The following is a 13,202-nucleotide window of genomic DNA, read 5'->3' as shown; positions in this document are numbered from 1 at the left end:
AATAAAATACGGAGCGTTACTGTTTTTTAAATTAACAGCTAAATACCATTTTGTCTGCTATATACTGTTAAATTACAGTTTTATACTGTATATGACAAAACGGTATTTAGTTGTTAATTTCAAAAACAGTAACACACCGTATTTTTACGGTATGACGCTGGCAACCACAGTAGTTTACCGTTTTTTACAGGATATTTTTTTACAGTGTATGATTAATACTATTTTATAATCACATAAATAAAATTAAATAGGTTTTAAGTACCTAATTAAACATTTTCCTCGCACAGTGACATTATTTTCATTACATTTAAACACCCGATGCAGTTCGCTTACTGCAAATAATAAAAATTATAACTAAAACGTATTTCAATTTTGAAGCATACATCATGGTAGTATTTGTTGTACTGAATTTAATTGGATAAAATAAATTTAAACAATAAATAAAATTAATGATGTTTTCCATTTCTTATGTTTTACTTCTCGGGCTGAAATGCGAGACCCAAGACATTTTTTGTGAGATTCACCGAATCATCGGACAGCCAATGTTTATCATCGTCTCTGTTCTGCTGGAAACATCCCTTCAAACACAGAAGAACACGAGTGCTATAGAGATATATATGAACAACAGCTCTGTGTGGTCTATCACAGGACATTCAGGTGACATGTTCGCACTTCTGTGTCTGTGAACACAATGTGGCAGTGTGGAAACAATGATTCTACAAACACTGTAGAAAACCAGACGTCTGTGGCCTAAAAACTCGGACTCTTTCCCGAGCTGCTCATTTACAAACCTAGAATTCCCTTCAATTCAACAAATCAAAGGAAATCGAGGCATGAGATCAACTCAGATTTTGACATCGAATCGCATTGAAGAAGTTTAGTTCTGTGCTCGCATCATCAGAACAGATCAAGGCTTTTATAAAACATTTCACAATATTAAAATCTTCTCATATTGCATTGCTCTCCCATAATAGTGCTTGGCACAGAAACGACTCTTTACATTTACAAACGTATATACATTCTTACACGATAATGTACAAACAAAGATGTAAGTGCAAATACAATATGCATGCATGTCACTCTAAAATCTCTTTAAAACGGAAATGAGTTTCACACGAGAGCTTGAGAAGTGCGGATATAAACAACTGGATCCAAACGCAACGGCAGAGAGCGAGTGAAGGGCGAAAACTGCACAGAACGAACATCTCCACCGAACGCAATAATACTGTCGGGTCACTGGAAAAATGACTCAAGAGAAGCTTCAGTCACGGGCGTGTCGTGGGAAAGATCGGGATCCAGCTCAAACTGGAAACGTTAAATAATATCAAACAATTCAAAGAAATAACTCAACATCATTACAAGATTCAGTATAAAGTGAGAATTGGCTCTACATGACATCATCATGACCTTTGACCCCAGTTGTGTTTGTTCGTTCAGTCTGAGTTTGCGCTGTAGGGCCGGGCGATATGTTTTCTGTTTATAAAATATCACATATTTATAATGAAGCAACATTAAGTTTCTGATGTTGAAAAGTTTGATTTTTTTCCACGAATCACTTGAACTGATTCACATCTCTGATTCGATGATTTGTTTGCATCATGTCTCAGTCTTATGTTAAAGGAGTAGTTCACTTGTGCTGATAATTTACTCACCCCATGTCATCCAAGATGTCCATGTCTTTCTTTCTTCAGTCGAAAAGAAATTAAGGTTTTTGATGAAAACATTCCAGGATTTTTCTCCATATAATGGACTTCAATGGGGTCCAAACGGTTCAAGGTCCAAAAGACAGTTTCAGTGCAAACTACAAACTGTTCAAAGGGCTTTAAACGATTCCAGATTTTTTTAAAGTGAACTAATCCTTTAATATTAGTATTAATGCAATTTAAGAATTTCTTCTCACATTAAACATTTTCAATCTATCTGGCAACGTTTTATATTTGGTTGAAATTACTAAAAAGAAATCAGCCTTCAAATCTATTTCAGAGCAAATATATAAATATGAATAAATACCGAACATGATCAAAAGGCTGATTTTTAAAAAAAATTAAAATATGAATTATAATATCGCCCAGCCCTAACTGTCTAAGTACTAAATTCACATAGCCTATAAATATGGTCCAGAAAACATGATACAACAAAACATTGCTGAAAAGTTGACACTTCTCCTGTGCGCAGGAAAAAAAGCTTTTATCGACTTTCCGATGATCTATTTTTGACATTAAGAAACATTTATTCACATCAAGAGAACACAACCTGTGTGTGCTCAATCAGACTGATGTCCTGTGACGGTGGAGTAAACACACTCTATCCACTATAGTGTCCGTTCAGTCAGTGCTGGGAGCTGGAATCGGTGTGTGTGTGTGTGTGTGTGTGTCCACCTGTCCGTCCAGCAGGCGGCGCTCTCTCTCTCTCTCTCTCAGACTCGCGGCTCCAGTCTGTGGGACAGTTCAAACAGAGTCTGCTGATTGTCAATGATGTGCAGGTAATGGACACTCGAGCGCACCTCAGCGCTGTCACACGGGGAGAGCTCGTTTCCTGGAGAATCAATGGAGATAATAGAGTTATTCTCCTCAACTCTAATGAAGACAGAGATGTTACACCACTGCATTTCTTAGAGCTAGACCCGAGATAATAACTAGAACTTAACTATCAATACAGACATTTTGCCTGATACAGATAATTAGTAGTGTCTGCTAATTATATATATATATATATACACTGTAAAAAAAAATATATATATATATATATGTGTGTGTTAATGATTTGTAATCAAAACATTTTTTTCTTCTGTCAAATCAAATTACATAACTTATGTGGTTCAGATAACATAATCATTTGAGTTTCTGATGATTAAATCAATCTCCTTCATTGTATTAAATCAAGTTTTCCATTTCAAGGAACTTAAAATTTTAAGGCAACAAGGTTACTTCATTTAAGTTAAACCAGCAATATTTTTTATATTAAAACCTTTTGTAAATTCATATTTTTATGGCTGATCACTAATATGATAGCTGATGAATTTCGACTGTTTTAATAATCAGAATAATAATGATATAAAACACTAAGATTGGCCGATACTATTATGATAACTGAAATATTGTATATATTTATTAATATACAGTTTATAACTAGAGTATTTTTAGTTATGATTTGGTTGATATTTTGGTTTGATAATTGCTCTTTATAACGTTTAAATAACATAAATTTATTCTCAGAAGTCAGAAACAATGAGAAAACTTTCTAAAACAAATTTGAAAATAAATTTAGATTAAATTTAAATTTAAAAACACCGCAGACATAGCAATTACAAAAACTAAAAAATATTGGAAATAATAAAAATATTAAATATTGTATTCTTGTAGTTACATAAATGCACAAATATGATATATATTTATAATATATTTAATATTACTTTATTAAACAAAAATAACCTGCGTCTGTCATAAAAATGGCATTATTATATTTAAAAAAATAAAACTAACTAAATAATTACAGATATACAGATAGTTGATAATAAATAAATGTATTTTATTTATAATTATTTATTTTTATTTATTACCTTTTATTTAATTTAAAATGTAAATGCGTATTGTACTGTTTTAATAATCAGAATAATAATTTAAGGAGTAAATAAAGATTGGCGGATACTATTATAGTCCAGTATATGTATTATAGTTTATAGCCAGAGATTAGAAATAAACAAAACCAGGAGCCAAAACTTGAAATTGTTTCAGTGAAAACATTAAAAAAATATTTTTAAATGCTGGTAACTGGTTAATAATGTTATTTTGATAATAATTTTTCACTAAAAGATTTTTTTTCACAATTACTCACACACAGCAAAACATCTGTATAAAAATACAGTTTCTGAAATGAAAAAGATCCCTTATTAAGGCATATTATATTAATCCCACTTTATATCAACCATGTGATGCTACCATCTTGATTTGTAAAAGCCGTGACACATGTAATGATCTCTGTGATTGGACACTCCACAGGAGGGACTGACCTGTCTGATCCGTCTGACAGTGGCGAATGAGTCGGACCGTGTCGGCTATCATGTGCTGAAAACACACACACACACATCAACAACACATCTCAATGAAGATAACACATCTGTCAATCACCGACACTCACCAGCTTCTCAAAATTCACCAGATTATCATGAAAAGTTTTGTTCCCCTCATGGATGAAGGTGATATCTGAAAACCAACAGAGATCACAACATTACGAGACCGCCTGGCCATTTGAGTGTTTGTGACATCACTTCCTGTGCATCACCTTTCAGCAGCAGAGGCATGAAGGGGATTTTGGGCGGCTTCATTTTCTTGAAAGCGTCTCTGTAGGCTTTGTGATTCATGGATGGATCCTGAGGAAGACGACAGACGATCATATAGTTGACCATATTTATGTTGGTTTTATGTTTCTGTAACGGGGTTTGACTTACCGTCAACAGCTCGAGTTCAGAGAAAAGCTTCTTGAACTTTCCAGGAACTTTCTGCGGGACAGAGAGCGACAGAAACTGATGAACAGTCACCATGAAATCAAAACGGGCAAATCTTATTTTTTAATGGAGTTTTGCAATATTTATTCGAATTAAATAATTTATAGAAAAATGTATGTGCCTCGTTATTTTTAATCAGAATCACTTCCCATCTCTTCTCTTATGATGTGGGCGGGGCTACAACTTGTGACTCACACGAGATCCACCAATAGCAAACCACAACCATTCAATCAGTTCCTCAAGGAGCAAATCAAGCCCCGCCCACATTTGTTCTTGATTCAATCGGGAAGAAAAGACTTTCACAGCTGACCTTTGTATCGTTACCTCAGACATTCACTCTTAAACTGTTCAAACCAAGAGATAAACCCTCAAATCTCTAGTTATATATATTAATATGTCTAGTTAATATGAGCTGGTTGGTTCAAACTGTATATTAAACTCATTGTATATTGTGTGATTTTGCCTCTGTTCACCTTCAGAACGGAGAAACACATTATTTGTAGTGCAGGACGAGTGTGTGTGGAGTCGGTGAGGTGTTTTACCTCCCATGTCTGGTTGAGTCGGCTGACGGCGGCGGTGTTCAAACCCATGATGATGGCAAACGAGGAGTTCAGGTTCCTGTGCGCTTTACAGCTGAAACACACACACACACGCGTCAGTCGCTGCCTTCCAGACACAGAGAGTTTAAACACATCATAGCAGAACCTCTCTGACACTAATAAAGATACGAACCGGCCGCTCATGATCTGTTCACACATAAACACTGACGGGGAAAAACTGACACCGACAAATTCTGCTTTATAAAATCCAAAATTATTAATAATTAAAAAAATTCAAAATTAAAAAAAGAGTCTGACAAACAGCAGGTAAAGTATTTTTGGTTATGATATATTGGTTTAATAATTGCTCTTTATAACTAAAATACCATTAATTCATTATCAATTCAGAAACAATTAAAAAACTACAATCAATTTGCAAATAAATAAATATGCAAACATTTACATTGCAAAAATAACAGCAATCGGCAATAACAACAACAAAAAATATTGGAAATGATAATAATAAATATTGTATTCTTGTAGTTAAAAAACTAGCATAAAATAAAATATGAAAAAAATGTAATATTACTTTATTAAACAAAAATAATCTGTCTATCATGAAAAGCAGCGTTATTATATTTTAATCAAAAATAATTAAATAAAATATCTATATTTGTAATATACCAATATCATTTTATTATACACAACAATAACCCAGGCATATACGCCTCAAAAAGCAGTTTTACATGTTAAAAAAATAAATATTAAAATATAAATTTATATTTGAATATCTCACTTTTTTTTAGTAAACATGAGTAATCAGTTTCTGTCAGAAAAGGTAGAATTATTGTTGTAATGATCAAATATAAAGCATGGAGACTCACTGAGCAGCGATCTTGATGAACTTCTTGAGCAGCTGGACTCGTTTCCCGGGCGACGGGCACAGCAGCACCTCTGACATCACCCACTGCTGGACCTCATTACAGCGCTGGAGCAGGAACTCTAGCGCCACCGTGTGGCCGGTGCTGGCCTGGCGACTGAACGTGTAGAAGATCAGCTCTTGCTGAAAGAGAGAGAGAGAGAGAGAGAGAGAGGACATCATCACACAGGCTTCTCATGTACCGATACATGTGTTTTAAAAGAGTAAATGTGCAATATCTTTCAAAAGTTCAGTTCAATTTTAAAGAAATTAATAAATTTATTCAGCAAGGGCACATTAAATTGATCAAAAGTGACAAAAAATACTTTTATAATGTTACAAAAGATTTCTATTTTAAGTAAATGCTGTGCTTTTGAACATTTTATTCATCAAAAAATCCAGAAATTGTTTTATCATGGTTTTCGAAAAAAAATATGAAGCTGCACAACCATTGATTTAAAAATGTGTGTCAACCACCACCGACCAGTTTCACCATTGATAATAATAAATGTAAGCATATTAGAGTGATTTCTGAAGGGTCATGTGACACTGAAGACTGGTGTAATGATGCTGAAAATACAGCTTTGATCACAGGAATAAATTACATTTTAACATATATTCACATAGAAATCAGTCATTTTGAAATTGTAATAATATTTCTCAATTTGACTGTTTTTCCTGTATTTCTGATCAAATAAATGCAGCCTTGGTGAGCAGAAGAGACTCTTTCAAAAACATAAAAAGATCCCATCGACCCCCAAAAAAGTTGTAATTTATAATTGTATTTTTTTCTGTACTTTTTTATACTTTATGTATACATTTTTACTTCCATGTTTCATTATTTAGTTCTGTACATGCTGTAGCACTCGCGAAAGGTGCATTATATATAATAAAATGTATTCTGATTATGATGAGTCAGAAGCTTCACCTCATGGATGGAGTTGAAGAGACTCCACTCGAAGTTGGTGAGAGCCACGGCGACGTCCCACGTGTTGATCCCCAGCAGTCTGACCGGCTTCTGTCCCAGCTCAGGACACTCGGTCAGGGGCGGCTGAGACACACACACACACACTCGGATTCAGGCTTTAAACCCCAAGCTCTAGAAACTCTGTTTTTACTTATGAAAAAATGTTAAAGTTCCTAATATTTATGCAGGATTGTAAACACTGGTGTGATTGATTAAATCCTGGTTATGGAAGAACTTACTCTAAAGAAGTGCTTTCAAAAAGTGTTTGATTTATGAAAACTGTCGAGATATCCTCAGCTAAGTGAACAGTAATTGATATAGGAATGATTAACCTCGCCTGTTTGGCTTTGTTGTTCTTTTTTGTTTGTTTTAATTGGGGCGTCAGTGCATATATATGTATATATGTGTACATATCAGTATGCGCTGATATGTATGTGTAAGTATGCAGCTGTGTACCCTATCACATATTTTTGATATGTATGTATTTTCCCTCCCTTCTGTTAATATTGTTTTTTACTTTTATTGTTAATCTTGTGAATTAAGATAATTAAAAATAAAAACATAGCGAACACAAAAGCAAAGTAAAGTTGTGAGTTGCTCCTACCAGGATCTCGCTGAGGTCTCTCCGACAGGCGATCAGTCGGCCCGGCGCCACCAGAGACTCCGGATAAATACTGTCGTGCGGCTGAAGGACACGCCGCTCTGTGACAGGAGAGAGAGAGAGAGTGAGTGTGTGTGTGGAAACTGCAGGGTTTGTGGTTCTGTCGAGAATGAACGTGTGTGTGTGTATGTGTGTAGAAACTGCAGGGTGTGTGTTTCTGTCTGAGTCGTGAGTCGTGTGTGTGTGTGTGTGTGTGTGTTAACCTCCGCTGTATGTCTGGACCGTCAGCATCATGTCGTCTTCAGATCTGTCCATCCGCTGAGACACGATGTGCAGAAGCTCCTGAGCCACGACCGAAGGCTTCACACGCATACTGAGATACGAGTCACAGCTCACGTACACACGACACATCACTGACACACACACACACACACACACACAGAGAGATAACTGGTTATTCATCACTTTAATCAGTGAATCTCATGAAAACTGTCAAAAATATGTCTGGACTCATTTCACCCCCAGTCAAACGATGAAGCAGTTACTGTACATTTATATTTTTATATTCATTTATAGTCCTATTACATACATATATTATATTCTAAACATTATTTTATTAGTATTATTTACTTGAATATTTTTTTCTATAAAGAAAATTTTGTTTTGTTAATCCATCATTTTAATCTATTATATTTTATTTACATTTATATTTTAATAAGTTTATATTTCCAAAAGAAAATTAAATACTATTATTGTTTTTCTAAAAAAAATAATGTAATTATATTATATATTTTTGATTACATCACATTGCATGAAAATATTATATATAATAAATTAATAAATGTATTTTTGCACAAAGACAATTTTGTTTATTACTAATATATTTATTAGTATATATTATGATGAATGTTTTGCATTGCAAATATTATTTATTTTTTTAAATTACAATTACAATACTGCCAAGCAAAAAAATTTATATACATAATTTGATATGTAAATGAAATACATATATATATATATATATATACAGTAACTGATTAGAGAAAGATTAAGGATATCTAAAATGTGTGTGATAATTAAGATAGTCATTTATATAGTTTTTTGACAATTTTAATTAAGTACTTTCCCTGTGACATTTAACCCAAAATACTTATGGTTTCTATATTTCAATGTATTATCAATTTTTTTCAATTTAGATATAGGTTACATTTCTATTGATTTTAAGCATTTAAAAAAAACATTCACACCTAAATATGTGTGTATATGTACGTAATGTTAAACGTGTGCAGGAAACGCGCCCCAGAACAGGAGAGGACTGATGTATACCGTCTCGAGTCTCGGCCGGAGACCCTCGCAGAGGAACACACGTCTCCTTCAGGCTCAGCTGCGGGTACAGCGCTTTATTCTGGAAACACAAGGAACATTTCAGAATATGTACTCACAATACAAACCAGGTATGTCATTTCTTTGGTCAATCTTTTCACAATCTCCTCTCTCACCTTTTGGTGTGGAGAATAGTCGTCCACCGTACTGAGGGGAAACGGAGAAATGAGTGAGAGACACATAACCAGACATCAGTCAAGTGTGAGTCTGACAGGAGATAGAGAACTGATTTAACACTCCTGTCAGAGATGTGTGGGCCAGCTGTCTCCTGTGAGATGTGTGTGTGTGTGTCCTCGTGACTCAGTCTCGCTGAGCTGCAGACTGGGAGAAGTTTGGGTTTAACAGGGAAACTTAATCATTTCATCTTCCCTCATGCAAACACAAAACCTTTCTGTGGAGAATAAAATGCTCACTTTATTCTTCCCCCGTGACTATGTAAGATGATTGGGTTCAGAAGTTGCTCCTTTAGAGCTCAAATATCAATTTTGTCTCAAATGTTTCTCCCAAAGTCCAATAAAATAAATGAAAACAGACACAAATGAACCAGTTATTGTATAACGCTATACAATTAATGTACATAACAGCTCAGATTGGTCTTTGGGAGAAATGAATGAGTTCATAATCAGGTTTCTGACTTTTGATTGTAGAATTTGGTGTTTTGAGCACAATTTGACACATTGTTGAGATATTTTCTGAAACTTTACAAGAGATGTGAGACTATTGGTGTGTGTTTAGGAAACTCAAACAAAAGTGACAATTTGATTGCTTTGCTCTCCTAGACAAATAAAACGCCAAAAAAAAAAACGTCCAGGAAACACAAATGAGATCTTAAACACACTCTTAGAAGAAAAGGTTCTACATAGAACCTTAAAAGGTTCTATCAGCGCTACGTATTTGGAACCCCTAAAAGGTTCTATACAGTCTTTAAAAAAGGGTTCCTCTGGGTTCTATATAGAACTTCTATATAGACTTGGCCAATAGAAGCTTTTATCAAAAAAAAAATATGAAGTGGGGGATGGAACCATTTCTACGGAGGCGTATTGCATTCACTTGAAGAAAAAAAATCTACTCTGTTTTTCTGAATTAATGAGTTAATTTTTCATGAGAAAAAAAATTGCTCTGTTTTTCTGAATTATTGAGTTAATTTTTCATGAGAAAAATTTTTTTTTCTCTGTTTTTCTGAATTAATGAGTTAATTTTTCATGAGAAATTTTTTTTTGCTCTGTTTTTCTGAATTAACGAGTTAATTTTTCATGAGAATTTTTTTTTGCTCCGTTTTTCTGAATTAATGAGTTAATTTTTCATGAGAAAAAAAGTTTTTCTCTGTTTTTCTGAATTAATGAGTTAATTTTTCATGAAAAAATATTTTTTTCTCTGTTCTTCTGAATTAATGAGTTAATTTTTCGTGAGAAAAAAGTTTTTGCTCTGTTTTTTCTGAATTAACTCGTTAATTCAGAAAAACAGAGCAAAAAAAAAATTCCATGAAAAATTAACTCATTAATTCAGAAAAACAGAGAAAAACTTTTTTTCTCATGAAAAATTAACTCATTAATTCAGAAAAACAGAGCAAAAAAAAAATTCTCATTAAAAATTAACTCGTTAATTCAGAAAAACAGAGCAAAAAAATTTTTTTCTCATGAATAATTAACTCATTAATTCAGAAAAACAGAGAAAAAAAATTTTTTCTCATGAAAAATTAACTCATTAATTCAGAAAAACAGAGCAAATTTTTTTTCTCATGAAAAATTAACTCGTTAATTCAGAAAAACAGAGTAGATTTTTTTTTCTTCAACTGAATGCAATACGCCTCCGTACATTTCTTCAAAGAGTTGATGAGAAATGTTTGAGCCCATACTATGATCTCTGACTTTCAAATCAATTCAAAATAACTTGAGAAATGTTTGAGTTAATATTAATATCTCAATATTGACTGGCAAATCTTGCCCAGTTTGAGATAATATTGAGATCTAGAAACTCTAAAGCCTGCACATGAGATCATTTAAGAGTCAATTCTCCATTTAATCTCAATCCTCAGTGACATCGACGACACTATTGAGCATTTCCGTCTTTTATTCATCTCACACACGTTACACCCAATTACCCGTCGGGGAGCCAATCAGAGTTACAGTGTAACTCCGCCCCTCACGGCAGTCATAATTACTCCTCCGAGTCCGTCACCTCATTCAGTGGGATTAAGAACACACACCTGCCAAACCCTGAGGATGAGCAACGGGAGGACGGGAACATTTCCATGCTTAGCTCAACTCACTGAGGCTAAGCTGATGAACTGACAAACGTAAGGAGCTCAGAGAGACTCGCCTCCAGAGACACGGGATGTGCGTGTGTGTGTGTTTATCTGCATGTGCTTACTGCTAAAACTGATTATTGAAAAAGTTCATGTGATCTTCACGACTCAAAATGTCTCAATTAAAATGAAAAATGCAAAAAAAAGTGAGACTCACTGTCTCCGGCGCAGAAGTTTCTGGAACTCCTTGAGGTCCTTCTCCAGCGTGGGGAACTCGTACACGTCCTCCAGCACGTATCGATACAGAGACTGCAGGACAACACCATATCTTCATATTAGTGGATTGATCCATCAAGGCCATTTTTCATTTTCAGAATCAGCCAATAACGTTTCCCATTTGGATGATTACACTTCAACAGCAGAACTGCCTACTGTCACGATGTACTATATAAAGTAATAAAATGATACAAAAAAAATAAAATCCATAACAACTCTATCATATATTCTTTCTTAAATACCATTGAATAAGATTTCAATTTAAAGATGGTAATATATGGCCATTGCACATTGAAATCCAGGAAATTCCATATCATTAAATACAAATCCAGTCAGCAGATACCAGTCATATTTTATTACTATTTATATACTATTATAGAATTTATAAATGTTTTGAATTAGCTTTTCTTTTTACATATATATATTTTTTTCATTTAAATTTTAGTTCAGGTTTTAGTAATTTCGTTATGTCCTTTTATCATTTATATTTGTTTCAGTTTTTTTTTCTTTCATTTGTATTTTTTGAGGTAATATTTATAGTTTGTTTTATTTCAGCAGTATTTCAATTAACAATTTTTTTTTATTATACTGCCAATTACAGGTTTGAATATATATATATATATATATATATATAAAAGCAGAATTCTGTAATGTGTGTATATGAGAGACTGTGTTTTTGCACAGGCGGTTGACCTTGCATCCATGCTGGGCAGTAAAGGGAAGATTAATTACCCAGCATGCACTGGGAATGTATGTTATAATGGTGTACACTTCCTCAATGCATGCTGGATAATGTCAGTACACTAATACAGTGAGGAAATAATGTAAATAATCCCTGTTTCAATGCTGTAAAACAACATAAACTACATCCACATTCACGCAAACACACACACACGCACACACACAGTGTCTCAGCAGCATCATGTGCATCTGTTCCTAGCGTTTGATGGAATGTGAATGTTTTTGAGCGTGGTGTGTGTGACTGAGCCGATCACATGCGTGTGTCCGCTGTGAGTGTGTCTGACCCATCACCCCCCCCCCCCCCCCCCCAATTCTGTCTGTTACCAGGCAACTATCACCTGGGAAACGCTCCATGTAATGATCTACACGGCGACCGTGAAACATCCCCGTCACTGCAATGACACTACAGTTGCCATGGAAACACTGCGTGAGCGTGTGTGTGAAAGGGTGCAGACAAAAGCAGGTAAGAACAAGATGTACATTTGTGCTGCGTCTGTGTGTGTGTGTCTAATCTCCTGAAGATGACAGACTGAAATCTTTGAAACATCGACACACACACAGACACATCTATGTACAAATAATAAACACCTAAACCCAAAATAAACAACTACACAAACACTCAGTTTCAGAGAACACATGGTTCGTGCTTTTAATGACGCTTGAAAGTGTTTTCTGAAGTGTTTTCCTCTGCATGTGGCCTTGAGCGACGAGCAGAAGGGAGAAAACATGTTTTATGGAGTGAAAATGTGAAAAGCCATTAAACACACTCCAGTCCTGACATGAGGCCGAGTCGATCCCTGCGGAGAAGCCGTGAGTGTGTGAGTCACCCGTGCTAAACTAGCACTCGCACACTAAACTAGCAAACAGTTTAACACAATCACACATCTGAGGAGATTTCACTGCAGGTTCAGGCCACTAAATGCTCCTTATAGCTACTGACAGCCTTCACATTTTTTTTTAAATATTAAAAAAATGACATAATTATAATTTTAATATTATTTTTATTATTTTGAGTAAAAAAAGTTTT

At 34.4% G+C, this 13,202-nt stretch overlaps 1 protein-coding gene across 2 annotated transcripts in view; it reads right to left on the bottom strand.

The window, feature by feature from the left end:
- Positions 1-2,041: 2,041 nt before the first annotated feature.
- The window catches only part of rapgef5a (Rap guanine nucleotide exchange factor (GEF) 5a), a 57,604-nt gene continuing 46,443 nt past the window's right edge, over positions 2,042-13,202 (bottom strand). For both annotated transcript variants that reach the window (XM_039678396.2, XM_089122880.1), the window contains exons 14-26: positions 11,376-11,467; positions 9,030-9,060; positions 8,857-8,935; positions 7,794-7,943; positions 7,534-7,631; positions 6,891-7,013; positions 5,928-6,106; positions 5,047-5,137; positions 4,448-4,498; positions 4,282-4,369; positions 4,138-4,202; positions 4,010-4,064; positions 2,042-2,535 (exon numbers count right to left, since the gene is read on the bottom strand). In XM_039678396.2, coding sequence (XP_039534330.2) covers positions 2,417-2,535; positions 4,010-4,064; positions 4,138-4,202; positions 4,282-4,369; positions 4,448-4,498; positions 5,047-5,137; positions 5,928-6,106; positions 6,891-7,013; positions 7,534-7,631; positions 7,794-7,943; positions 8,857-8,935; positions 9,030-9,060; positions 11,376-11,467 — 1,221 coding nt within the window. In that variant the 3' untranslated portion in view covers positions 2,042-2,416. The remainder of the gene's footprint in view (positions 2,536-4,009; positions 4,065-4,137; positions 4,203-4,281; positions 4,370-4,447; positions 4,499-5,046; positions 5,138-5,927; positions 6,107-6,890; positions 7,014-7,533; positions 7,632-7,793; positions 7,944-8,856; positions 8,936-9,029; positions 9,061-11,375; positions 11,468-13,202) is intronic.

The sequence above is a fragment of the Pimephales promelas genome, chromosome 18 (genome assembly GCF_988280905.1).
Source record: "Pimephales promelas chromosome 18, fPimPro1.hap1.1, whole genome shotgun sequence".
NCBI classification, from domain to species: Eukaryota; Metazoa; Chordata; class Actinopteri; order Cypriniformes; family Leuciscidae; genus Pimephales; species Pimephales promelas.
Note: the sequence above shows the minus strand (reverse complement) of the source record. Positions and strands in the feature narration are given on the sequence as shown.